General features: G+C 38.7%; 1 protein-coding gene across 2 annotated transcripts in view; it reads right to left on the reverse strand.

The window, feature by feature from the left end:
* The window catches only part of scaper (S-phase cyclin A-associated protein in the ER), a 325667-nt gene that overhangs the window by 89631 nt on the left and 210792 nt on the right, over positions 1-25244 (reverse strand). The window contains exons 24-25 of one of the 2 annotated variants that reach the window (XM_059946644.1): positions 22038-22153; positions 14580-14678 (exon numbers count right to left, since the gene is read on the reverse strand). In XM_059946644.1, the coding sequence (XP_059802627.1) occupies positions 14580-14678; positions 22038-22153 (215 nt within the window). The remainder of the gene's footprint in view (positions 1-14579; positions 14679-22037; positions 22154-25244) is intronic. The other variant, XM_059946645.1, reaches the window with a different exon arrangement.

Below are 25244 nucleotides of genomic sequence, written 5' to 3' on the forward strand. Positions count from 1 at the left end.
GAACTTGGGAGTCCATGTATAAGATTCCCTAAAAGTTAACTTGCAGGTTGAGCCAGTGGTAAAGAAGGCAACTGCAATGTTAGTATGCCTTTCAAGAGGACTAGAATACAAAAGCAAGGAGGTACTGTAATGTTGAGGCTTCACAAAGCATTGGTCAACCTGCACAGAATATTTTGAGTAGTTTTGCGCCCCTTATCTAAGAAAAGATACGCTGGTATTGGAGAGGGTCCAGAGGAGGTTGACGAGAATGATCCCAGGAATGAAAGAGTTAACATATGAGGAACACTTGATGACTGTGGGTCTGTATTCACTGGAGTTTAGAAGAATGGGTAGGTGAATTCTCATTGAAACTTATCTAATACTGAAAGGCCCAGACAGAGTGGATGTGGAGGGATGTTTCCTATAGTGGGGGATTCTAACACCAAAGACACAGCCTCAGAATTGAGGGACGTCCATTTGGAACAGAAATGAGGAAAAACTTCTTTAGTCAGAGAGGGGATGAATCTGTGGAATTCATTGCCACAGACAGCTGCGCAGGACATGTTATTGGGTATATTTAAGGCACAGGTTGATAGGTTCTTGATTAATCAGGGCGTTGAAAGTTAGAACGGAAAAGGCAGGAGAATAGGGTTGAGAGGAATAGTAAGTCAACCATGATGGAATGGCAGACCAGACTTGATGGGTTGAATGGTTCTATGACTTATGGTCTTAAAATCAAAAATTTTTTTCATTGAAATTAAGTTCGTAGACTGTGCAAGTGTATGGTCAGAACATGAACTGCTAAAATCAAAACCAAATTGCTAATACAGTTGAACATTTTACTTTCTCTCTTTTTCTCTGCTTTTACTCCAGTTAAGCTTTCCGTTGATAAAGATTCAAGATTATTTAATGTCATTTCCAATACACAACTGTAAAGGAGAATGAAATAATTGTTCTTCTGGATCTAATGCAGTTCAAAAAAGAAAAAGAAGACAATAAAATATAAAAACATAAGATATCTTATACACATAGATTGATCACAGGAACATCAAGTGATGCTTATTGCAGGAGAGTCTGTACGTAAAATAAGACCATAAGATACAGGAGCAGAAGCAGGCCATTCGGCCCATTGAGTCGGCTCCACCATTCAATCATAGCTGAAACAATTCTTCCAGTCATTCCCAGTCCCCTGGCTTCACCCCATACCCTTTGATGTCCTGGCTAATGAAGAACCTATCTATCTCTGCATTAAATGTGCCCAATGACTTGGCCTCCACAGCCACTCGAGGGAGATTTACCACCCTCTGACTAAAGTAACTTCACTGCATCTCAGTTCTAAATGGACATCCTTCAATCCTGAAGTCGTGCCCTCTTGTCCTAAAATCCCCTACCATCGGAAATAACTTTGCCACATCTATTCAGGCCTTTTTAACATCTGGAATGTTTCTATGAGACCCCCCTCATTCTCCTGAACTCCAGGGAATACAGCCCAAGAGCTACCCAACGTTCCTCATACAGTAACCCTTTCATTCCTGGAATCATTCTCATGAATCTTCTCTAAACCCTCTTCAATGTCAGTATATCCTTTCTAAAATAAAGAGCCCAAAACTGCACACAATACTCCAAGTGTGGTCTCACAAGTACCTTATAGAGCCTCAACATCACATCCTTGCTCTTGTATTCTATACCTCTAGAAATGAATGCCAACATTGCACTTGCCTTCTTCACAAATGACTCAACCTGGAGGGTAACCTTTAGGGTACCTTGCACAAGGTTTCCCAAGTCTCTTCGCATCTCTGCATTTTGAACTCTCTCCCCATCTAAATAATAGTCTGCCCATTTATTTCTTCCACCAAGGTGCATCAGCATACACTTTCCAACATTGTATTTCATTTGCCACTTCTTTGCTCATTCCCCTGAACTATCTAAGCCTCTCTGCAGGCTCTCTGTTTCCTCAACACTACCTGCTCCTCTACCTATCTTTGTATCATTGGCAAAGTCAGCCACAAATCCATTAATAGTCCAAATCATTGACGTACATCATAAAAAGCAGTGGTCCTAACACTGACCCCTGTGTAACTCCACTGGTAACCTGCAGCCAGCCAAAATAGGATCCTTTTATTCCCACTCACTGTTTTTTGCTAACTAGCCAATGCTCCACCCATGCTAGTAACTTCCCTGTAATTCCATGGGCTCTTATCTTGCTAAGTAGCTTCATGTGCTGCACCTTGTCAAAGGCCTTCTGAAAATCCAAGTACACCACGTCTTATGCACCTCCTTTGTTTACCCTGCTTGTAATTTCCACAAAGAATTGCAGTAGGTTTGTCAGGCAGGATTTTCCTTTCAGGAAACCATGCTGGCTTTGGCCTATCTTGTCATGTATTCTGTAATCACATCCCTAACAACTGATTCCAACAACTTCCCAACCACTGATGTCAGGCTAACAGGTCTATAGTTTCCTTTTTGCTGCCTCTCACTCTTCTTAAATAGTGGAGTAACATTTGCAATTTTCCAGTCATCCGGTACAACGCCAGAATCTATTGATTCTTGAGAGATCATCGTTAATGCCTCCCCAATCTTGCCAGTTACTTCCTTTAGAACCCAGAAATAAGTGACAGGAAATGATAAAGTAGTAGTGTGGGGGGTGGGGGGCCTGGTGGACTGGGTTAGTGGGTGGCAGTGTTGATTAGTCTTACTGCTTGGGGAAACGAACTGTTTTTGAGTCTGGTGGTGCTGGCGTGGATGCTACATAGCCTCTTCCCTGATGGGAGAGGGACAAACAGTCCATGAATAGGGTGTATGGGATTCTCCATGATAATAATTTCTTATAATAATAATAGCAGGATTTAAATAACAAATGCACATGATTACATATAAAATCTGATCTTTTTTCAAGGGTTACTGTGCAGCTGTCACCATCACTTACAAGGGTTTGTTTCCACTTCCCCAGTATGTGCCCAGATGGTTTGAAACTGGTGAATGCTGGTTCTGTCCAGAGGGAACTATCTAGTTTATAGCTGATCAGTGTTTTATGTCTCTCACCAACTTTCAAAGGCTATTAGGAAAGTGAGTGAGTTCATTGGTAGTTGACAACAGCACTGTACTGACACAGGTCACTCAGGGCTGCTCCATTAAGAGAGATCTGTAAGTCTGGAGCACCGTTGTTTGAATTTGACACTCGTGTCCACCTCCAAACTTGAATCAAATTAATTGGGTTCCGCCCCAGAGCTACACAAGGAAATCATATCTTACCGAAAGCTATGTGAACTTAGGAATTCCATGGGGATCCATTAGCACTTCTATTTTCATCAGCAATATTATTGTACTTGAAATAGTGACATTTGCATATCCAAATTCAGCAAAGTTTATTACACTGTGATCATTAAAGGCTTCTAGCTTAGATACTTTTCCACAAATGTTATATTACAACCAGGAATCCCTTACAGAACTGAATATATACACAGTTCAAAAAGTGCAAAGTACATTATTGAAGTATGTATAGTACATACAACCTTGAGATTAATCTACTTACAAGCAGCTACAAAACAAAGAAATCCAATAGAACCCTTTAAAACAGACCAAACACCCAATGTGCAAACAATAAAAAGTAAGCAAATACCATTTGAAGTTCAGGAAAGTGAATTCACAGTCACAAAGTCAGTCACAGCTGATCCAGGAGCCCATTAGTGGCAGGTTACAGCTTCAGTTCAGTGCAGTGACTGGTAAACCTCGCCGAGCAGTGAGTTGACAACTGCCCTGTCCATTGCCTTCAGGCTTGACCTTTTTAATATGGCCTGGTGCTTAAATTGACCAAACCTTGACTCATTCCTCAGTCTCAGACCCAGACCATACCACTTCAATACACTCTTGGGCCTGGGCTCGATTTGGCCCATAGCTGACCTTTCTATTCTGACCTGGTGCTTAAAGTGTTCAAATATCGACTCATTCCTCGCTCTCTGGCACGAGACCCACTGCCTTGCCTCGGATCTGCTGCTTCAAATCTGCTCCAGCAATGGGCATAAATTGGGTTTTTTGTCATTCTTGGGCTCAGGCCTCGCCACGTAGATTCAGCCAGTACATACAATGCCGCAACCACCCCCGCACCTTCAAGACTCAGTCCACGCTGCAAAAATGCCAGGTCGTACAGGCAGTTCAAAAGCTCAACTTCAAAAGGGAAGTTACTGGCTATTGAGTGCAGTGTCAGTTTTCCAGAAAAAGTGTTATTTTTCTGGAAGAGATGAGAAAATCTGCAGTTGCTGGAAATCTAAGCAATACACACACAAAATGCTGGAGAAACTCAGCAAGCCAGGTAGTATCTATGGAAAAAAGTGAAGAGTCGACGTTTCAGGCTGAGACCCTTCATCAGGTGGGGGAAGAGGAGGAATAAGTACAAGGTGTATGGTGATAGGTGAAACCAGGAGGATTGATGTAAAGAGCTAGGAAGTTGATTGGTGAAAGAGATAAAGGGTTGAAGAAGGGGGGGGGGGGGGAATCTGATAGGAGACGACAGAAGGCCATGGAAGAAAAGGAACGGAGAGGAACACCAAAGGGAACTGTTGGGCAGGTAAGAAGATAAGATAGAGTGGACAATTAATGGAAATTTGAGAAATTGATGTTCATAGTATCAGGTTGGAAGCCACTCAGACGAAATATAAGGTGTTACACTTCCAACCTGAGGTTGGCCTCATCACATTGTTTTGTTTGCTGCCAGTAAGTAATTGCTGTATTTCATCAGCATCATCTTAAACCGGAGCTTTATTTTATTTAAATAAAATACAAAGTGAAATATAGGAATGTGAATCCATGGAGCAAAGAACTCTTAGAGCATAGTATACTCAGCAAGGAAGTCACTCTTACTTTCTTTTGTTTAGTTTACATCTCTCACACCGCACTATTTCAACAATTGAACCTGCAGCCCTTTTGGTTTATTGAATTCTACAATATCAGAGTAACCAAACTTCCCTGCTTGTATTGAAATTTTTTTTAAAAGCTTGAAGCACACTGCAGGTCAGGCAGTAACCAGATGATCAGCTCAGATGTTACATCATCTATCTGGGTACCAAGGCAGTGGTTAGTGTAACACTGTTACAGCTCAAGGCATTCTGGAGTTCAAAGCTCAATTCCAGCACCATTTTGTAAGGAGTGTATATAAGTCCTCCCCGTGGAACGTGCGAGTTTCCCCTGGGTGCTCCAGTTTCCTTCCATATTTCAAAGACACACAAAGTATATTAATTGGTCATTGTAAATTGTTCTCTGATTAGGTTAGGGTTAATTGAAGTTCCAAGGTTGCATGGGCAGCATGGCTTGAAGGACTGGAGTGGCCTAGTCTGCATTGTATCGCTCAGTTCACAAAATAAATAAATTTGTAAAATTGACTCACTTTCTCTCTCCCTGATAATCTTGGTCTACATTTCATCATAGATATTTCTTGTTCCTCAAAGTTCAAAGTAAATTTATTATCAAAGTACATATATGTGACCAAATACTACCCTGAGATTCATTTTCTTGAAGGCATTCACAGTAGAACAAAGAACTGCAATAGGATCAATGAAAAATGACAACTTGTGCAAAAATAAAACTAAAAAAGTAAATAAATAATATTGATAACATGAGCTGTGGAGTCCTTGAAAGTGAGTCCATTGGTTGTGGAATCAGTTCATTGTTGAGGTGTGTAAAGTTATCCACATTGGTTCAGGTGCCTGATGGTTGAAGGGTAATAATTGTTCCCAAACCTGGTTGTGTAAAATCTAAGGCTGCTTTACTTCCTGACTAATGGTAGCAGCAAGAAGAGAGCATGGCCTGAATAGTGGGGTCTTTGATAATTTATGCTGCTTTCTTGTGGCAGTGATGGTGAGGGATTTGGCTTAATACATTAATTTGCCTTATACTGTACTTTAACTTACTGAAAATCTGTATCTTAAAATACTCTAAAAAGGTGGAATGTTTTGTAATTCAACTTATTCTCTTCTTGCTTGTATGAGTATATAATGTAAACGTGGACTGCCTGGGGTTATGAACAAGCTCACATATTATTACATTCTAAAGTTTGGAATACATATGTGCATTTATTACTAAAAATGGCAGAACTAATTTCTTCTCCCTCTCTCCATCTCTTCCACTTTTAGTTCTTTCTTATTGGCCTTATGTGCTGATGATGCCACTCATTGGAGTGGAGAATGACGACCATATTGTGTATTTTCTGCCTTGTGGAAAAAAATGGACTATGAATGCTTGTAAAAACACAACCTGTTTGTTACTCATGGATGGCCTGTAATTTGAAATAGATTTCGAGGTTGAGTGACATTAAATTGGACAGAGATTACTATTTAGGGATTCATCATCTTCAATATTCTTTTCTCCAATCAGACTGATTGTTTAATATAACTGATCAGATCAGAAGTGTAATTAGCAAAGAACATTTTACAGTGGCATGCAAAGGTTTGGGCACCCCTGGTCAAAATTTCTGTTACTATGAATAGTTAAGCGAGTAGAAGATGAACTGATCTCCAAAAGTCATAAAGTTAAAGATGAAACATTCTTTTCAACATTTAAAGCAAGATTAGTGTATTATTTTTGTTTTGTACAATTTTAGAGTGAGAAAAAGGAAAGGAGTCCCATGCAAATGTTTGGGCACCCCAAGACATTTGAGCTCTCAGATAACTTTTACCAAGGTCTCAGACCTTAACTAGCTTGTTAGGGCTAGGGCTTGTTCACAATCATCATTAGGAAAGGCCTGGTGATGCAAATTTCAAAGCTTTATAAATACCCTGACTCCTCAAACATTGTCCCAACAATCAGCAGCCATGGGCTCCTTTAAGCAACAGCCCAGCACTCTGAAAATTAAATTAAATGATGTCCACAAAGCAGGAGAAGGCTATAAAAAGGTAGCAAAGCATTTTCAGGTAGACGTTTCCACAGTTTGTAATGTAATTAAGAAATGGCAGTTAACAGGAATGGTGGAGGTCAAGTTGAGGTCTGGAAAACCAAGAAAAATTTCCAAGAGAACTGCTCATAGGATTGCTAGAAAAGCAAATCAAAACCCCCCATTTGACTGTAAAAGACCTTCAGGAAGATTTAGCAGACTCTGGAGCGATGGTGCACTGTTCTACTGTGTAGCGACACCTGCACAAATATGACCTTCATGGAAGAGTCACCAGAAGAAAACCTTTCCTGTGTCCTCACCACAAAATTCAGCATCAGAAGTTTGCAAAGGAACATCTAAACAAGCCTGATGCATTTTGGAAAGAAGTCCTGTGAACTGATGACATTAAAATAGAACTTTTTGGCCACAATAAGCAAAGGTATGTTTGGAGAAAAAAGGGTGCAGAATTTCATGAAAAGAACACCTCTCAAACTGTTAAGCATGGGGGTGGATCGAACATGCTTTGGGCTTGTGTTGCAGCCAGTGGCATGGGGAATATTTCAGTGGTAGAGGGAAGAATGAATTCAATTAAATACCAGCAAATTCTTGAAGCAAACATCACACCGTCTGTAAAAAAAGCTGAAGATGAAAAGAGGATGGCTTTTACAACAGGACACTGATCCTAAACACACATCAAAATCCACAATGGACTACCTCAAGAGGCGCAAGCGGAAGGTTTAGCCATGGCCCTCATAGTTCCCCAACCTAAACGTCAACAAAAATCTGTGGATAGGCCTCAAAAGAGCAGTGCATGCAAGACAGCCCAAGAATCCCACAGAACTAGAAGCCCTTTGCAAGGAAGAATGGGCAAAAATCCCCCAAACAAGAATTGAAAGACTCTTAGCTGGCTACAGAAAGCAGTTACAAGCTGTGATACTTGCCAAAATGGATGTTACTAAGTACTGATCATGCAGGGTGCCCGAACTTTTGCTTTGGGCCCTTTTCCTTTATTGTTATTTTGAAACTGTGAAAGATGGAAATAATAAAGTAATCTTAAAATATTAAAGAAATGTGTCATCTTTAACTTTATGCCTTTTGGAAATCAGGTCATCTTTTACTCGCTTAGTTATTCACAGTAACAGAAATTTTGACCAGGGGTATGCAAACGTTTGCATGCCACTGTATGATGCATGCAAGATATTTTGGTAAGATGACATCTAGACTTTGTGACAAGGCAAGGAACTCAATCTCAGGTTCACCGGCTAATAAATGGAGGATTTTTTTTCTTGCAGGTAGCATTCATTATCAGGTCACCCACATGTTTTCTACTGGTCAACTCAAGGGACAGAGAAGCTTGCCTCTGTAAGATGGTTTCTGAAAACAATCATTATCAAATGCCAAGATCATCAACATGTCCTTTGGATCAAAAAAAAAGTTGTGGTGCAGAGACTTAAGTTTGCGATAGCATCTATATAAAATTTCACAGAAAGGTTTTCATCGTTCATTCTATTTAAACAAGGTGCAGTTTCATCATGAATGATATCAACTTCAGTCCTATTACATGTAACAAACTTTGAAAGTAATATTACTATTACAATTTATGTACAGTGGATTCAAATGCTGTGCGGTAATAAAGAATTTCTTGCTGTTTGCTTTGGCGGGCCAACAACAGTGTGTAAATGAGTAAGCATATTGTAGATCCTGTGTAATAAGGATTTATCCTTCTAAAGCAAAGAAGTAGGATTACTCTTCTGAGCTCCATCATGCTTCTGGGATTTTAGACAAGAGATGTGGATAATAAACCATGTAATCTCCTCACCCTGTTTTCACAGTTTAACCTCAGAGAGTTCAGACAGACTCCTACAGTGAGTCTGGAATGGGTTAACAAGTGCAACCAGGCCATTTAATCCCACTATCAAAGGGACAGCAACGTAACAACAGGACATCATTATGCAAATTCCAGCCAATCCCACTCCCAAAATAATATTCAATTCCTGGACCAGACTGCAACATTGCTGTCAACATTAGCAGGTCAGAGGAGAACAGGGCCTATAGCATGTTTAAGCAGCATAACGTATGGCAGTTTAGCATACAACCTTTAAATATTCTTGATCCTTAATTTCTGTTGTGATGAATTAACTGGCTCTGACTTGCTTTTTATGTATTAAATATTTTAGATTCAAGCAGACCTGCTAAAAGATATCAAGGAAAGAAAGGACTGAGTTTGAGCGTGTTACAGATTTCAAACAGCACCCATCTATAGTACCTAGGTTATTGTTCACATTTCTATTAAAGGTACTGGAGGGATAAGAGTTTCCCAAAGACTGCCTTAGTAAAACTAAAGGGTAAAAATTAAAATGTGATGAGCTCATTTTCTGACATGATGAGGTCTAATAAGGCCACAATACTGACTGACTTAGCACTGAGACCATTCATGCCCAAGTTGAGCTGGTGTTTAGCTCACTGCTAAATTTCTTGGATGCTTTAGGTATCCTTGACAGTTGCCTTGAACAGGTGTTATTCGCACCCCACCCCCCACCCACACAACATAGCAGCCAGTTGAAGGATTTCATTTTTAAAAAACAATATCAAGGGAAAAAAATCCTTTGGTAGGTCAAAAAATAGTAAGAATAATTCTATTAAAGGTTAGAACATAAGTGTTAACCTTCATGGTTGGAAGGCAAACAGAGACACTACCCTTCTGTTGGGAACAGATTGAGGCTAACAGCTGACCATTAGATCTCAAAGGGCAGTGGGAACATTAGAAAAATGCTTCACACATACTCACAAGAGAGCAAGAGAATGAAGGAGAGTGCACTGGTGTAGAGAATGGAAATCTACTGGAAATTTAGTTTGTTAGCAGCCAAGGTATAAAGAAAGCTGGAGAAATGGTGCAGGAGGGAAGTCTTCAGATATCTGGGGTTGTGGGAATGAAGATGGAATGTGTACAGCTCAGACTAGCTGCATCTCAAAGAGGCAGGGTAAAGTATCCTCATTGCCAGGTTTGTTAGTACTGTCAGGGAAGTTTGAAACTATCTTAGCAGGAAGATGGAAAGCAGACTACAGGACTACAAAACTGGAGATGGAAGACAGCAAAGGCTGGTAATACACAATAAGGAGACTGGTTGTGCTTGACGGGAAAATACCCCCAAATGCAAGTAATTTGATGAATAGAATAGATGAATGGAAGGCATGGATATATATTTGTTAGTTACCAAAATGTGGCTTAAATAGGAGCAAGGATGACAATTTAATGCTCCCGAATTCTGGGTTTTCAGAGAATGAAACTATTGCTGAAAGAAACCATGAGGTAGACCTTCTTTTGTTAAGAAGTGCTTTGGTTGCTTGATCATGTGTAATACTGCGCAAATTTTCTTGTGTTTGTGTTCCACAGACACTGCCTGACCTGCTGAGTTCCTCCAGCATCATGTTTGTGTTGCGTGGATTTCCAGGATCTGCAGATTTTCTCGTGTGTTAAATTCTGTAGATGCTGGAAATCCAGAGCAACACACACAAAATGCTGGAGGAACTCAGGTCAGGCAACATCTATGGAGAGGAATAAGCAGTTGATGTTTTGGGCCGAGACCCTTCATCAGGACTCGGTGCAATACCTAATACAGTCTTCCATTGGGAGGCCAATCTCATCACACTCCTAGGGTGTCAGTGTGATCAAGACCATTGTATATTTGTGAACACCATTCAGAAACATGACTTGGATGCGAGTATATCTGTAGGTGGTGTTATTTGTAAGTTTACAGATTGTACAAAAATTGGTTGAGTCCTAGATAGTAAAGAAGGCTGTCCAAAGATACAGCAGGACATAGATCAGCTGGAAAGTTGAGTGGAGTCATGGCTGATGGAAGTTAATCTATGGAAGCTTGAAGTAATGCACTTTGGAAAGCCAGATTCTGGTTGGACATGTAGAGTATGTAGCAGGGATCTTAGGAGTGTTAATGTATTGAGGGACCTGAGTGTAAAAAGTCTATACCTTGCTGAAAATTGGGCTACAATTGGATTGGAAGGTAAAGAAGGCATTTGTTTGTCTTCAGAGGCCAAAACATTGAATACAAGTGTTAGGGCTTCATGTTGCAACTGTACAAAACATTGGCTGAACCATACTTGAAGGACTGTGGAACAAAAAAAAAACAAATGGATCAGGCAGCATCTACAGATGCAGAGGATATTCAGGTTGAGACCTGCATTTTGATCATCCCTTTGCCTCCACAGGTGCTGTCTGATCTGCTGAGTACTTCTAGTAGTTTGCTTTGGTCCATATTACAGCATCTGCAGTCTCCTGTGTACTCATAGTGTATTGTGTATAGTTCTGATGGCCACACAAAGTGAAAAATGTGGTAGCACTGGAGAGATTATGGAGGAGATTTACCAGGATTTTGTCTGGAATGGAGGACTGTAGTTACAAGAAGAGTTTATGCAAGCTGCGTTTATTCTCACTGAAGCACAGGAAGCTGAGGGAAGACCATTATAGAGGTTCATAAAATGGAGGGAAATAAATGGGGTAGACAGTGGCTTTTTCACAGGACAGAGCAGGGGAATTTAGAAGTAGAAGGCACAGGTCTAAGGTGAGAGGGGAGAAATTTAAAGGATACCCAATTACAATGGTTTAAAGACAGTTGAACAGGTTCTTAGATAGAAAGCAGATAGATATGGGCCTAATGAAGGAATATGTTATTAACATAGATAGCATATACAAGGTGGGCCGAAAGGGCTACTTCCGTGTACAATTCTATGATTCCTCCTTTAAAATGGGTGATTGGTGGCTGGTGCCAACTCAATGGACCAAAGTTTATTTCTGTGCTATATCTCTCTTTGAGGCTAATTAAACATATTAAACTAAATCAAACTAATTTAAATAAAATAACTTGCCTTTCCTTTACCCACTAGTTTATTGCTCCACAAGGCCCACTGAAGACAATAGGTCTAGAATTCTGCAGCAGGTCTTGCTTGGTACAAAATTCAGGAAGTAATTCCCCAGTGGAGATATAGGGGAAATCACAGCTAAGCAGATCTGTATGGAAGTCTAGGACTTCTACACTTGAGAGTAATCTTGAGATATCTTGAACTTGCTGGCTTTTCTATGCCTATAAACACCTGGAATCCAACAGTAAGCTCTGTGTCAACATCTGGTATATAGCCATTACTAAGGTACAGAAGTGCTTCACTGGAAAGTAATGAAATGATTTGATTCCCAGTGGCATGAGAAGAGAATGCTACAGGTGACCATGAGGTTGATGTGGGAAGAATGAGCAGGGCTTTGGGGAAGGAATTTTACAACATGGGGCTTCTCAAAAGCCGTGTAATGCATAGAAAATGGTCATAAGCAAAATGTCAGAAATAAAGATTTCTAAGAAAATTGCAGAGATTGAGTGGTGAAAGCTTAATAGTTTTTATACTTGTTTTGTGTGGTTCCAGGAGCATTAATATCTAACTACCAGTCATGTAAAGTTCTGATGATCGCATAATTAATATGCTGGATAAATTAATGATGATGTTAAGGCACTACAACTGGGTGTTTAGAAACAGTGCTGAAGGAGCTGGCTGTGCTATCACGGCATGAAGCCAATATAAAAGCTGCTACTGATGCAATATTCCAGGAATTAAGCAGCACACCACTTAGTCTGATTAATACAGCCACTTTAAAACATTTAGCATACTATATGATGGGGTGGAAAGCAAACACCAGAAGTACTTCCCCATCTATTAGGATTAAGAGTCATGAGGGAGGTTGTCAGCAGCTGCATTTGTAGCCAGTGAAGTACAGAGGAGGTTAAGAACGTTTCAAACATCATTTACAATTCTCTGCTCTGGTAATGCAACAAAAACAAGTACCTCATTCTTCTTTATGATTGTCAACACTTAAAGAAATCAAAGCAGCCAAGGAATTGACAGAACAAGTACCGTCTTAATCAATGGTTGCTTTCTGGGGATAGGAATAGAAAAGTTGATTGGTGCTGACTTTAAGACTAATAGCTTATTTCTTTGAGATTTCAATCTTTTCGATGCCCATCAGAAACTAGAGATCACCTGCATTGGAGGAACTATTTCTATCTCTCCTTTGCACAGTTAATGGAAGTATTAGCATATCTGGTAACTACTGATATAAATCTCAAGAGTGCATTGTTGGAATGGGAAATCTGCTAGGGTTATGAACTTTGAGCTTCATGGTAGGTTCTTTACCTGTGCAGAAATTTGTTATTTCCTAAAGAGAAGGAAATTTCATGTAAATAGTTAGCCTGAAATGAAAGGCCAGTGGTTGGCATTTGGGGCAGAAGGAGACGGGGGAGTTGGTGGGTGGAAATGACACTTAAGAAATATGATTGTACTATACAGATTGTGTGTGTGAAAACAGTAGTCTGAAAAAATTAAATCACTATTCCTCATTATGGAATGACCAGCTGAGGTTCCTTGTGGTAACATGCAGGAATAGTTTTAATCCCCTGCTGGTGTCTAATCCCTGGAAAAAGACTTATATCAACATGGCAAATTTGTTTTTGACTGCTTGCACTGCATTATAGTTTAGAATATTTAGCAGTTTTCTTTTTTGCACAACCATGATCTCAAATATTTTGTTAATTTATATTATATGCTTCCCACCTGCTGGACAAAGCACTACACTGGGTATGTAAAAATGATGCTGAAGGAGCTGGCTGCGTTTTCACAGCATGAAGCTAATATTACTTTTCGCAAAAGTCAAAGCTGAATGCGGAAGAAGAGTTTTAACTTGATTTGAGAAACTGAAAATAGAACCACACATGGTGCTGACGAGAAGCCTACATCTAGAGCATTAAGCAGGCCATTAATTTTTCATGAATAAAATTAGAAAATGGTGGAATTTTTGTCCAGATAATGGAAACACTCTCAAACTTTAAAATGTTTCAATCAGTGCATTTAGGATAAGTTTCAATTAATATGGATTAGCTCTGTTCTGAAAGGCCTAAATAGAATGGAATTGGAAGAGGATGTTTCCTTTGAGTGGGGGGAGATCAGAAGGCGCAGCCTCAGAATACATCCCTCTAGAACAGAGATAAGGAGGAATTTCCTTAGCCAGAGGATGCTGAATCTGTGTAATTCACTGCCAAAGACAGCTGTGGAGGGAAGTCATTGGGTACATTTAAAGCAAGTTTTGATAGGTTCTAGTAAATGAATCAAACGTTACTGGGAGAAGGCAGACGAACGAGTTTGAGAGGGATAATAAATCGGGCATGATGGAATAGTGGAGCAGACTCAACAAGGCTGAATGGCCTAATTCAGTTCTTATGTCCTATGGTCTTATGTTCAGTGGATTATTTTAAACAGATAAAGACTAACTAGAGACCAAGACTTATTGGGTCAAAGAGGCATAAGGCATGTTGGCCTTTTTGAAAGAGGGCTGCAGTTTAGAAATTGGGAAGGATTATTACAATTGTACAGTCTGATGAGATCACACCTGGAGTACTGTGCAGATTTGGTCTCCTAATTTAAGTAAGGATACATGGGCATTAGGTGCAGTCCAACAGAGATGCAACAGGCTAATTCCTGAGATAAAAGGATTGTCCGATCTCAAGCTGCTAAAGAAATTAGAGCTATATTTTTTGGAGTTAAGAAAAATCAGTGGTAGTCTTATAGAAACATGCAAGATTCTTAGGAGATACTAGGGTGACAAACAAATTAGTTGTGATGGGAGAGTGAGCAGGCAAGGACAGAGAGTCAAGCCTCACTGACTCACTTACCATCAGCTTACCCAGTGGCTGACTGCTGAGGCACAGGGTCCACAGTGTCCTGCTGGTCTCCCAAATGCTCACTCATACATATAGGGTGTCCATAGGTTGGCTGCTTGAACCTTGGGTTAGAAGAGTAATGGGAGAATCTCAAAGGGATGCAGTGACAAGATTAAGGGTTTGACATTTAAAAAAGAGATGCATAGAAACAACTTCTTGCAGAGGGTAGTAAATCTCTGGAATTCTCCACCAGAGAGGGATGCGGAGGTGAAGCTGTTGGGGATATTTAAAGAGAAAGTATATAAAGGTTTGAATGATCAATACATTGACAACTGAGGGGAAATATCACTGATGATGCTTGGGGAAGATTAGCCATGATCGTACTAAACGGCAGGGCAGGTTTGAGAAGTTGAGTTGCCTCCTACTGTTCCTATTTTCTTATGTTTTTATATACTTATTGCTTCCACAAATTAAAAAAATTAAATTAATTTTGATAGTAATAAAAATAAATTATTATTCACATCTAATTCAAGGAATCTGTTACTCAGTTTATTTCACAGCCAAAAATCTGATTTAGCATGCTTTCACAGGACAATGGAGATTTAAAAAAAAACTCTGGAATTGTTCCAAAGACGATTAGATGTTTGTAGGATTATATGCAAGGAACAGTTTGATTGAACCAACGGCCTTTATCATTTGTATTCTGTATGTCCATAAACTTCAGTCTGAAGGAAAACTTGTTTCAAGGAATTTTGTCTCAACAGCCAGAAGTATAATTTATTGGCAGGCTGGGAAAACTCACCTTAGCTTCTGTCTGTCCCTAGTGACAATGGTGTACAATAATGTAAACCTTCATGAGCCTTTGACCTGCTGCATAGAAAGAAACTGAAAAGTTATTCTATCGAACAGCTGGAGCACTTTTCTCCAGGAAAAGAAAGGCTGAAGTCTGAATTGGATTTTGACTAAAGAGGGCTTTACACTATGAAAAGACTTGATAGTGAAGATACAGAAATGGCTTTAATTATCAGACGACCAAAACTAGAAGTCTTAAATATATGAAACTAATAAAGTCATTACAGAATTCAGGAGAGTTTTTGTTAGTCAGACACTTGCTACCACAAAGGAAAACATTTACAAGGAAGCAGAAGATAGAAAGGAATATCATACTGATAAACGAGATGGCAAATGCAATGTTATGGTGAGGAGCAGGGTTTCTGTGAGATACATTCTGCAGAGAACTATCTACAGCTTTTCCAGTATAACTCTTAGCTTCACTACTTGAAAGTTGAATACCACCAAAATGACCTTAATGCCAATTTTAAACTGAAACTTGGGTTTTTAACTAGTGCATATGGACCAAACTTTGAAGGGACATGATGAACAAATTATGAAAACAAACATGAATGGCACAATGCTGCTGGAGCAAACTGAAAACAACAGCAATGTCTAATGTGAGTACAGAGTTGCCCCTCAGCAAAGTTGTATGCTAAAATATTAAAAACTGTTGTCTGTATTGCTGTTATTCTTGTAACACACGAGAATTAAATTTCACTCAGTAATTTTACCATAACAAGCTGTGCAAGTGAAATACAGAAAGAGAGGAGGCAAATTATTTGCTTGTGCTTTGCGATCTCAGGCAGAAATAGTCATTGCCCTTCTGCACCCTTCCTCAAACTTAAAAATAACCTGTTTTCTCACTTTTACAGTTCCGTAAAGGTTCTTCAACCTGAAATATTAACACTGTGCCTCTCTCCAAAGATTCTACCTGATCTACCAAGTGCTCTTCCAGTTAAAAGGAATAAAAAGGTCAGAGTTGTGGATAAAATAAAACTCTGCTTTTTAAAACCTCATGAAAATCACCAGTGAGAAACTTCCATGGTCTGTAAATTCAAATCATAGAGCAGGTTTTTTTTTCCAGTTTGGAATTGGCATGAATCTTTCTGCTTAACAAGAACACAGATATTAGGACATAAGTGATTTATACGTGGTTATACCAAGTACTGGCGTGAGACTTCAAATAAACTTCACTTAATGGTTTGATGTGGAACAGACAGTAATTCCTGTACTAGCTTAATTTCTACTTGTCAGTGGAGTGTGGCTGGTTATATTCTATTGTGATATTATTTGCATCAGATACATTAGCACTAAAACTTGTACATGTTGTAAACATTATAGAATTCATTGTTTTATGAAACCAGACACCAAAGTGTCAAAATATCCACTCAGGTTGCAAATCAACATAAATTAAATGAGGTCAGGATACACCAAATATTTTTTAAAAATTATGAGTCAGCATTGGGTAGGGGAAATTAGCGATGAACAGGGATGAATTTTACTTTGCAAATGATATGGCATGGACAGGGCAGAATCACTTAAGAACTTGCAACTAATCTGACTGCAGATGCTGGAACCTGGAGCAATAGACAAACGGCTGGAGGAACTCAGCAGGTCAGGCAGCATCTATGGAGAGATCCTTCTACAGTACTGAAAAGGAAGGGGGAAGACACCAGAATGAAAAGACTGGGGGAGGGGAAGGACAACAGCTAGAATGTGTTAGGTGAATACAGGTTAGGTGAAAAGGTATAGGGCTGGAGAGGAAGGAATCTGACAGGAGAGGAGAGTGAACTATGGGATAAATGTATGAAGGAGTGTCACCGGGGGAGGTAATAGGTAGGTGAAGAGAAGAGGCCAGAAATCAGAGTGGGCAACAGAAGAGAGAAGAGGGAGGCAAAAATACTAAAAGAAGAAATTGGATGCTCATGTCATCAGGTTCAAGGTTACCTAGTGGGAATTGTGAGGTATTGCTCCTCCACCCCAAGAGTAGCCTTATCATAGCAAAATAGACAGGCTCATTGGAGTGAGAATGGGGATAGGAATTAAAATAGCTGGCCACCAGAAAATACCACTTTTGGCGGATGGAGTGGAGGTTCTCAACAAAGTGGACCCCCAACTTACATCGGATTTCACCGATGTAGAGGAAGCCACACTGGGAGCATCAGTTACAATACAAGACCACAACAGACTGGCAAGTAGCCTCACCAGGAAGGTCTGTTTGAGGCCTTGAATGGAGGGAAGTGAGGATGTAAATGGGCAAGTGTAGCATTTCTGTCACTTGCAGAGATATGTGCCAGGAGGAAGATTAGTAAGGCAGGACAAAGGACAAGGGACTGGACAGTCCACTTAACAGTGCACACTCAAAACTGAAACCTCTTAATTCAATTTACATGGCAATCCAATATTTAGGCTAAACCGCCTAAATATTGTGCATGTAATAAAGTTTCCTCTTACAGCTGCTGAAAAATATAGTGGATTCTGCCTAATTGGTTCACATTGGGACTAATAAATTTTGCCCATTTAAGCATCTGCTTCAATTAGCTGAAGTTTCACTGAAATAATTCAAAAGATATAAAAAAGATAAACTATCATTTGACTGAGTAACGAATTATGTACTTAAATGAAATACAGAACAAATTAGACCACTACCAAAACCACTACAATGCTAGAAGACTGTATATAATAGTTCCTTATAGTTATCAACAGAGGAATCTTTCCAGTGGATGCTGCCATGTTCTTTTGATTGATTTTAAATAAACAAAACCAGCACAGACATCTAGTGCCAATAAAGGATTGCCTTCATACAATGCTTTCGGCGATTATATTTGCCAAATCTTTATTTTCATTATGACATTGAAGATGATTGTTGATACCTTCAAATTCTTTGTAGTTCCTAACTGTGAAGTAGTGAAATCATTTGATTTTTTAAAAAAACTATCTGCCGTTTCTGGCCTCTCCAAGCCCGAATGCTTGAAACCACAGTGAGCAAAACAGTCCCGAATTGTCTTACTGCTTAATTCTCACCAACTATCAGTGATAAAAATCACTGTTTTTTAAACACAAGCACACACAAATGACACTATTTAAAAACTGCTTGCTCTAAGCACACAGAACTGCTTGTGACTGATGCTAGTTAGGAACTTTTCTGAAACAGTCTTCTGTCTCAATTAAGTGGCATACTGACCCAAATAAATGAAGGGAATCCTGGCTATTTTATCAATTAAATTTTGTTCTTTAAGAGTTGTCCCAGGTAATGGCTGCACTGATTAACCAATGGCCCAATTAACTGGAATCCAGTCATTTTATTGGAGTAGTTTCCATGATAAACGTATATTGAAACTGATTATTTGGCACAATGCAATACCCTGGCCTGGCTGCTTTCAGACCCAAGAACAAAATGAGATGATTTAACAGAAATATGCATTCTAATACTAAAGGACTGTACAGCATTGATATCAAGATTCAGAGGTCTCACTGTTACAAAGAATTATGGAGGATGAGGTCTGATCAACTATTTCATTATCAGACCAAACACTTCTTGGGAAACTTTTTTTTTTAAAAGCTGTGCCTTCATCATCAGATGTAATGAAGGAAAATTAAATGTATGCACATTTATTTAGCTTACTTATAGTTTGTGTTGAAACAGCTTAACAGCTCTCTGCAAAATCTTAATAAAAAAATAATTTTGTTAAAGTACCTTCTGAAATTCAGAAAAAAAATCTATTCATTTGATCTTTTACCAACAGAAAAGGAATGCTTAACAGGAATCCACATTTAGGGAGATTTTGTACCTAGCAATTATACAAGATAAACTATTGTGTGTCATCAGTGAAGTTGCAAGTTAGATTTTTAAGTTGGATGATAAAGTGCAGGTGTAATAGCCGAGAACCATGGTTAATCTTTTCTCTCACGCATATGCAGTTTACCATATTGACTAAACAAAGCTCCTAAGGACTGGAGTCTACCAAGGATAGAATGAGACACAGATTGGAAGTAAACTTCCAATGCTCTATGTGAAATGAAAAAAAAACTAATTACAGCTGATGTACAGTTCCTGATTAAATGTAAAGAGGGTAATCCTTGCATGGAACTAAGACTTTAAAACTGAAACCTGAATATGGTGCCATTAAAGGGAAGGGAAGGTGGAAACATTGAAGTACAAAATAAAAGTGAATACTGCTAAAAAACACAGTAATTTTTAAGATTTCCAAACGTAAAGGCAGATGGATCTACTGTAGCATAGGTCCAATGGAACTGCACAGTCAGCTCCAAGAAAAATCTGTTTTTGGATGGCAGAATTCTGTCTCTTAGCTGTTTTAAAGAGACCAACAATACACATCTACCCTTGTCTAATGGACTATTCCAAACAATCAAGACCAATTAAAAGATATTTCTTCTGATACCTCTTGGAGAGGATAAAAAAAATCAGATTAGTTTATGATTAGAAGCAAACCTGATGTTATAAATAATTAAACATGATGGAACAAATTATCTCCTGATTTTCCCTTTCCATTGGGAACTTGTGCCTTTAATGGCTCAGCCAAGGTCAAGAACTCAATACAGGATGGTAGTTGACTGCCTGAAACCCATCAAAATGGCAGTGTGATACAATAATGAACTGTCATGAATCAAACACTTTTTATTTTAAACTATTTTAAAACTTTCTATGTAAAATTTTAATGTTGCTGTAATAGAAACAATTGCACTTATACAACACTCAAAACTCTTGATGGTAGAAATAAGAGTATTTTTAAGAATAAATAGTTCTACATTGCTTATATTTCTCAGGATGCAAGGAAACAGGCACAGAAAGTCCACAACTTCCTGAAAGTGGTACAGAAGGTGGTAAAGAAGGCATATGGTATATTGGATTTTATCAGCTGGGGCATGAGCATAAAGGCTTGAAAGCTTGTGTTGCATTTGTATAAAATGTTGGCTACACAACATTTGGAGCTTTGTGTGTAGAAAGTGTTAGCTCTAAGGAGACACCGGACAAACTTGGGTTGTCTTTTTTGGATCATCAGAGGCTGATGGGCGTTCTAATAGAAATATATAAATTTATGAGAAACACTGAATTTAGATAATCTGATACTTTTTCCAAATACATAGTCAGATACTAAGTTTACATAAGTTTAAGATGAGAGTGGGAAAATGCAAAGGAGATTTTCAAGGCAACTTTTTTGTTGCACAGTAGTGGGTGGCTGGAACATGCTGCCCAGGGAAGTGATATAAACAGCTAGAATAGCAACATCTAAGGGGCATGTGAGCAGAGATGGGATGGAGAAAGATAAATCATGTTCAGGCTGATGGGATTAGTTTGAATTGGCATCATGGTGGGCACATACACCATGAGCCACAAGAACTATTCCCTGCTGTACTGTTCTGAGTACATACTGTGAATGTTATTCTACCTTTAACGTTGGGCATGAAGAAGCACAACACCTTACCCTAACAAAAGCAGAGTTACGTTGTTTTCCTGACCGCCGTCCCTTTGTGATCCATTTGCTTACATAACAATAACTCCATCTAGACATGATTTATTGTATATGAGGCATTTTGTAACATCCTAATCTCAGCAAGGCACCACATAATCCAAACTTCATCTTGTACTATTTTAGAGGAAAGCAACAGTGAGGAGGCTTTCGTTGTTTTGGTCTTGGATTGCTTTCTATGCTGGAAGTGAAATGACAGTGTAATAATCCAATGCTGGTTACTGAATTCTTCATATTTTCTTGCCCTATGTACCATTTTTTAGTTTGCTTCCTATTCCAAATTTTAACTAAGTCCAAGAAAGATGTGGATTTTTTTTTCGCCCTTTCGCCTTGGGGGCAAGGACATGCATAAATGACATTAAATGTTGTTGCTTTAAGTTGTTGTCATTCAGAACTTAATATGCAAAAGTAGCTGTAATAAACTTGCAGTCCTGTGGTATAGCTTGTAGCACTGAAATTCTGTGCCACTGAGAAAAGTCTCTGATATCACTTTTGTTCAAAGTGTATCAGTGCAAGATAATATCAACTCATTGTTCTACACCTAGATCCACCCTACTCACACAAGTACTTGATTATACCATCATTAATATATTTTGCATTTCTCATCTTTCTGTCCATGATGTGGACATTCCCATATTCAGCATCATCCAGCCCAACATTCCTCAAAAATCTCTGTGCCTCATCAAGTCAATCCTCTTGTCACTTTGCTGTTTCATTTGTGAACATGCCTTCAGTTGTCTTGACTAGAATTCCACCTTAAACCTCCTAACCTCACTAAGACCCTCTTCCTTAAACCACTCCTTTGCCAAGCTTTTGATAAAGAATATCCACTATTTCTTTATATAGCTCAGAGTAAAGTTTTCATTACCAAATATGCTTCTAAATAATGCTAGGTTGTTTAGGTTAGGAGCCTGAAGACCCACACTCATCAGTTCAGAAACAGCTTCTTTCCTTCCACCATCAGATTTCTGAATGATCCCTGAACACTAACTTGTTATTTCTTTTTCTGTATTATTTATTTATTTTGTAATTTATAGCAATTTTATGTCATTGCATTATACTGCTGCTGCAAAATTACAAATTTCATGTCATATAAGACAGCTATTATAAACACAATTCTGAAATAAACAAATGGCCTTGGAAGACAATACTAACTTGACTGGAATCCGAGGAACAACATTTGGACTGGAAATGGCATTCACAACTTGAAGGATCTGCTCGAGGGCAGTAAGACCTCCTCCAACCTGGAATCCGATCTGATCCGCGCTGTTCTGTAAGAAAAGAAGAAGAAAGTCAGAATCTCTCAGTGGTCACTCACAGACAAGCATTCTTCTTTATATACCCTCTGTTTCTAGAGAGCTAAAAATTTATTGCAAAAAATCTCACTGTTTCTGAAAGCAGACAGTCACAATGAAATGCAAGAACATGGATTCAGCCTCAAATTAACATCACATTCCTTCTGCCGTACAAGTACACCATTCTTTGATTATTTATTGTTTCCTACCAGAATAACATTCAATGTTATAATTTTAGGTACTTCGATTGTTGTTTCTGAACAATGGGAGAAAAGAAACATTTAGCTCCTACCAGGTACTAAGGAAACTTGGTAATTAGAAATTTGCTTTTTACAGCATTTATAATTTATTCCCACAATCTACACAAGAATTGAATCACTTTTGTGCTTGCAAATTCACTACATATCGTATTCAATTAAGGCCACTGAAATACTAAAGAAAAATGCAAATAAATTCTTTGCATCTTGCAATGATGAACAAAGAATCATCTGGGTTAGCACCACATGAGGAGTAATTTCTTCAGCAGAGGGTAGTATATCTGTAGAATTCAGTGCAAAAGACTGTTGTGGAGGCCATGTCATTGGGTATATTTGATAGTTTCTTGATTAGTAAGGGTGGCAAAGGTTATGAGAAGGCAGGAGAATGGAGTTGAGAGGGATAATAAAACAGCTAGGATGGAATGATGGAGAAAACTCGATGGGCTGAATAGCCTAACTGTTATCCTGTGTTATAGTGTTATTTCTGGTCTGAGTAAAGCTACCTGATCAGTTAGAGTTGAGGGTACTAACATCTTTCCTTTTTAAATTTCACAGGATATAGCTGCTGTGAATTGTATTTATTGTATGTCCCCATTTTTTCCTATTTTAGAAGGCAGTTTTTACAGCCATTATAATTTATTACCAGGTGTAGTTTGAAGTCTACACCTTTGAGGGTAGTGGGGTACAATTTACACATAGGTAGGGATGACAGATTTCCTGACCTGAGAGCTTTGGTAAACCACAGTGGTTCTCATGACAATCTAGTAGCCTCCTGCTCAAGATTATTATACTAGCTATCCCTCTCATGTTATTTCATTATATGAATTTGGATTCCTTTGCTACTGTGCTAGGCTTTGTACTGTTGCTTCTATGTTTCAGTAACATAATAACCATTCTTCCATTTCCAGTGGTCTCCTCAACATGAAGAGAAATAAAAATCAGCCAGGTTTCATACATGCAATTACTATTCACAACTGTGTGGAATGAGAAGATCACGATGTAAATATTGTCCAATAAGTGAGACCAACTAATATTAATGAGGACTGATGAAACCTGTGGAACTTGATTGATTCAAAAGAATAAATATTATGGAATAGACTCAAGGTAATTAAGGTAATTCTAGCCCATTTTTCTCAATCTAACAAAACAATATATTTTGAAAAGATGATACTGAAATTTGCAATGTCTTTATTGTCTTATAACCATTCATACCAGTGCTAATTTGCAATTAAAATTGGTGAGTTTTCACCAGCTATATCTTCCTGGGGAGGATGCTAAAAAGCTTGGTGGGACTGGTAGTAATTTTGGAATTCATTTATTAAAAAAAATGCCTCTTGCAGATTATCATCCTAAAAACAAAACTCCTCCTAAAGCAACAACAGCAGGATGTAGCCCTGCCCAGTCAGCTGCTCTGCTGGCTACTCTTGTTCTCTTGGGATGGCTGGTCACCATCTGCCACAAGTCTGGGTATACAAGACAGACAATATGTGCAAACTTTATGACTGGAGTGAGATAAGGCAGGTACAGGAAACAGAGAAATCAGGAATAAAACAGAGAAACAGGCCATTCTGCCGAACAAATCATTGTCAACATTCCTCTATTCTCACAAACATCCAGCTCTAATCACTTATCCACCTTTTCACACATCTATTCTTTTGCAACTACCCAATCTTTTACAAACTTATACTCTGCCTGAACTATAATAGATTTAAATTCCACAGCCTCACATTTCTTCACACGAGGTCGTTTCTCATATTTTGCATTTTGTCTCTTGCAGAAATTTTAAGATGCAGTCATTTGTACAAAAGCTACCATTCATATTGTACTAAAGGATGAGATACAGGAGACTGAAGACATACACTCAACGTTTTAGGAACAACTTCTTCCCCTCCGCATTCAAGATTTCTGAACAGTCAATGAACACTACCTCACTATTTTGCTCTTTTTTGCGCTAGTTATTTATTTTATATATTTCTTATTGCAACTTGTAGTATATTTTATGTATTGCATGGTACTGCTGCTGCAAATTAACAACTTTCAAGACATATGTCAGAGATAATAAACCTGATTTTGGAGCAGCTGATGACACTTGTTCAGTTCTCCCAAGGGCCAATTCATTTCCATCCAAAGACAGCAAATACCAACTTTCTGGTGAGTAATTACCATTGACAAAATTTGGATGCAGCTGATGGAAATTGGCAGAGAATGGGAGCTACATAAAGTAAAGGGAAATTACACTAAAGTACAATTCCCCACAAATGGCAATAATTAAATGTAATAAAAGTCCTATTTTGGATACGACAGAACAATTTCTGACTTTTGTTGTTGTACAACATGGATGCACTTAGGATTATGATCAGGCAGCTTTTTGCTAAAACAAATTTCAGACGAGAATTAGAATCAGGTTTATTACCACTGATACGTCATGAAATTTGCTGTTTTGTGGTAGTAATACAGTGGAGGACACGAAAATTACTCTAAGTTACAAAAATAGAAATACAATGCAAAAGAGGAAGAGAAAGGTAGAATTCTTTGACCATTCAGAAATCTGATAGTGGAATGGAAAAAGCTGTTTCTAAAATGTTAAGTGAGAGTTCTCATGCTGCTGTACCTCCTTCCTCGATGAGAAGCAGACATATCGCTGATAGTGAGGGTTTTTAAAGATGGATGCTGACTTCTTGAGGCACTGCTTCTTGAAGATATCCTTGATAGTGGGAAAGTGCGCCCGTGATGGAACTCGCTGAGTCCACAACCCTCTGAGGCCTCTTTTAATCCTGAGCCTTGAAGCCTCCATACCAGCTGGTGATTAA

The sequence above is a fragment of the Hypanus sabinus genome, chromosome 21 (genome assembly GCF_030144855.1).
Source record: "Hypanus sabinus isolate sHypSab1 chromosome 21, sHypSab1.hap1, whole genome shotgun sequence".
In the NCBI taxonomy this organism is placed as follows: Eukaryota; Metazoa; Chordata; class Chondrichthyes; order Myliobatiformes; family Dasyatidae; genus Hypanus; species Hypanus sabinus.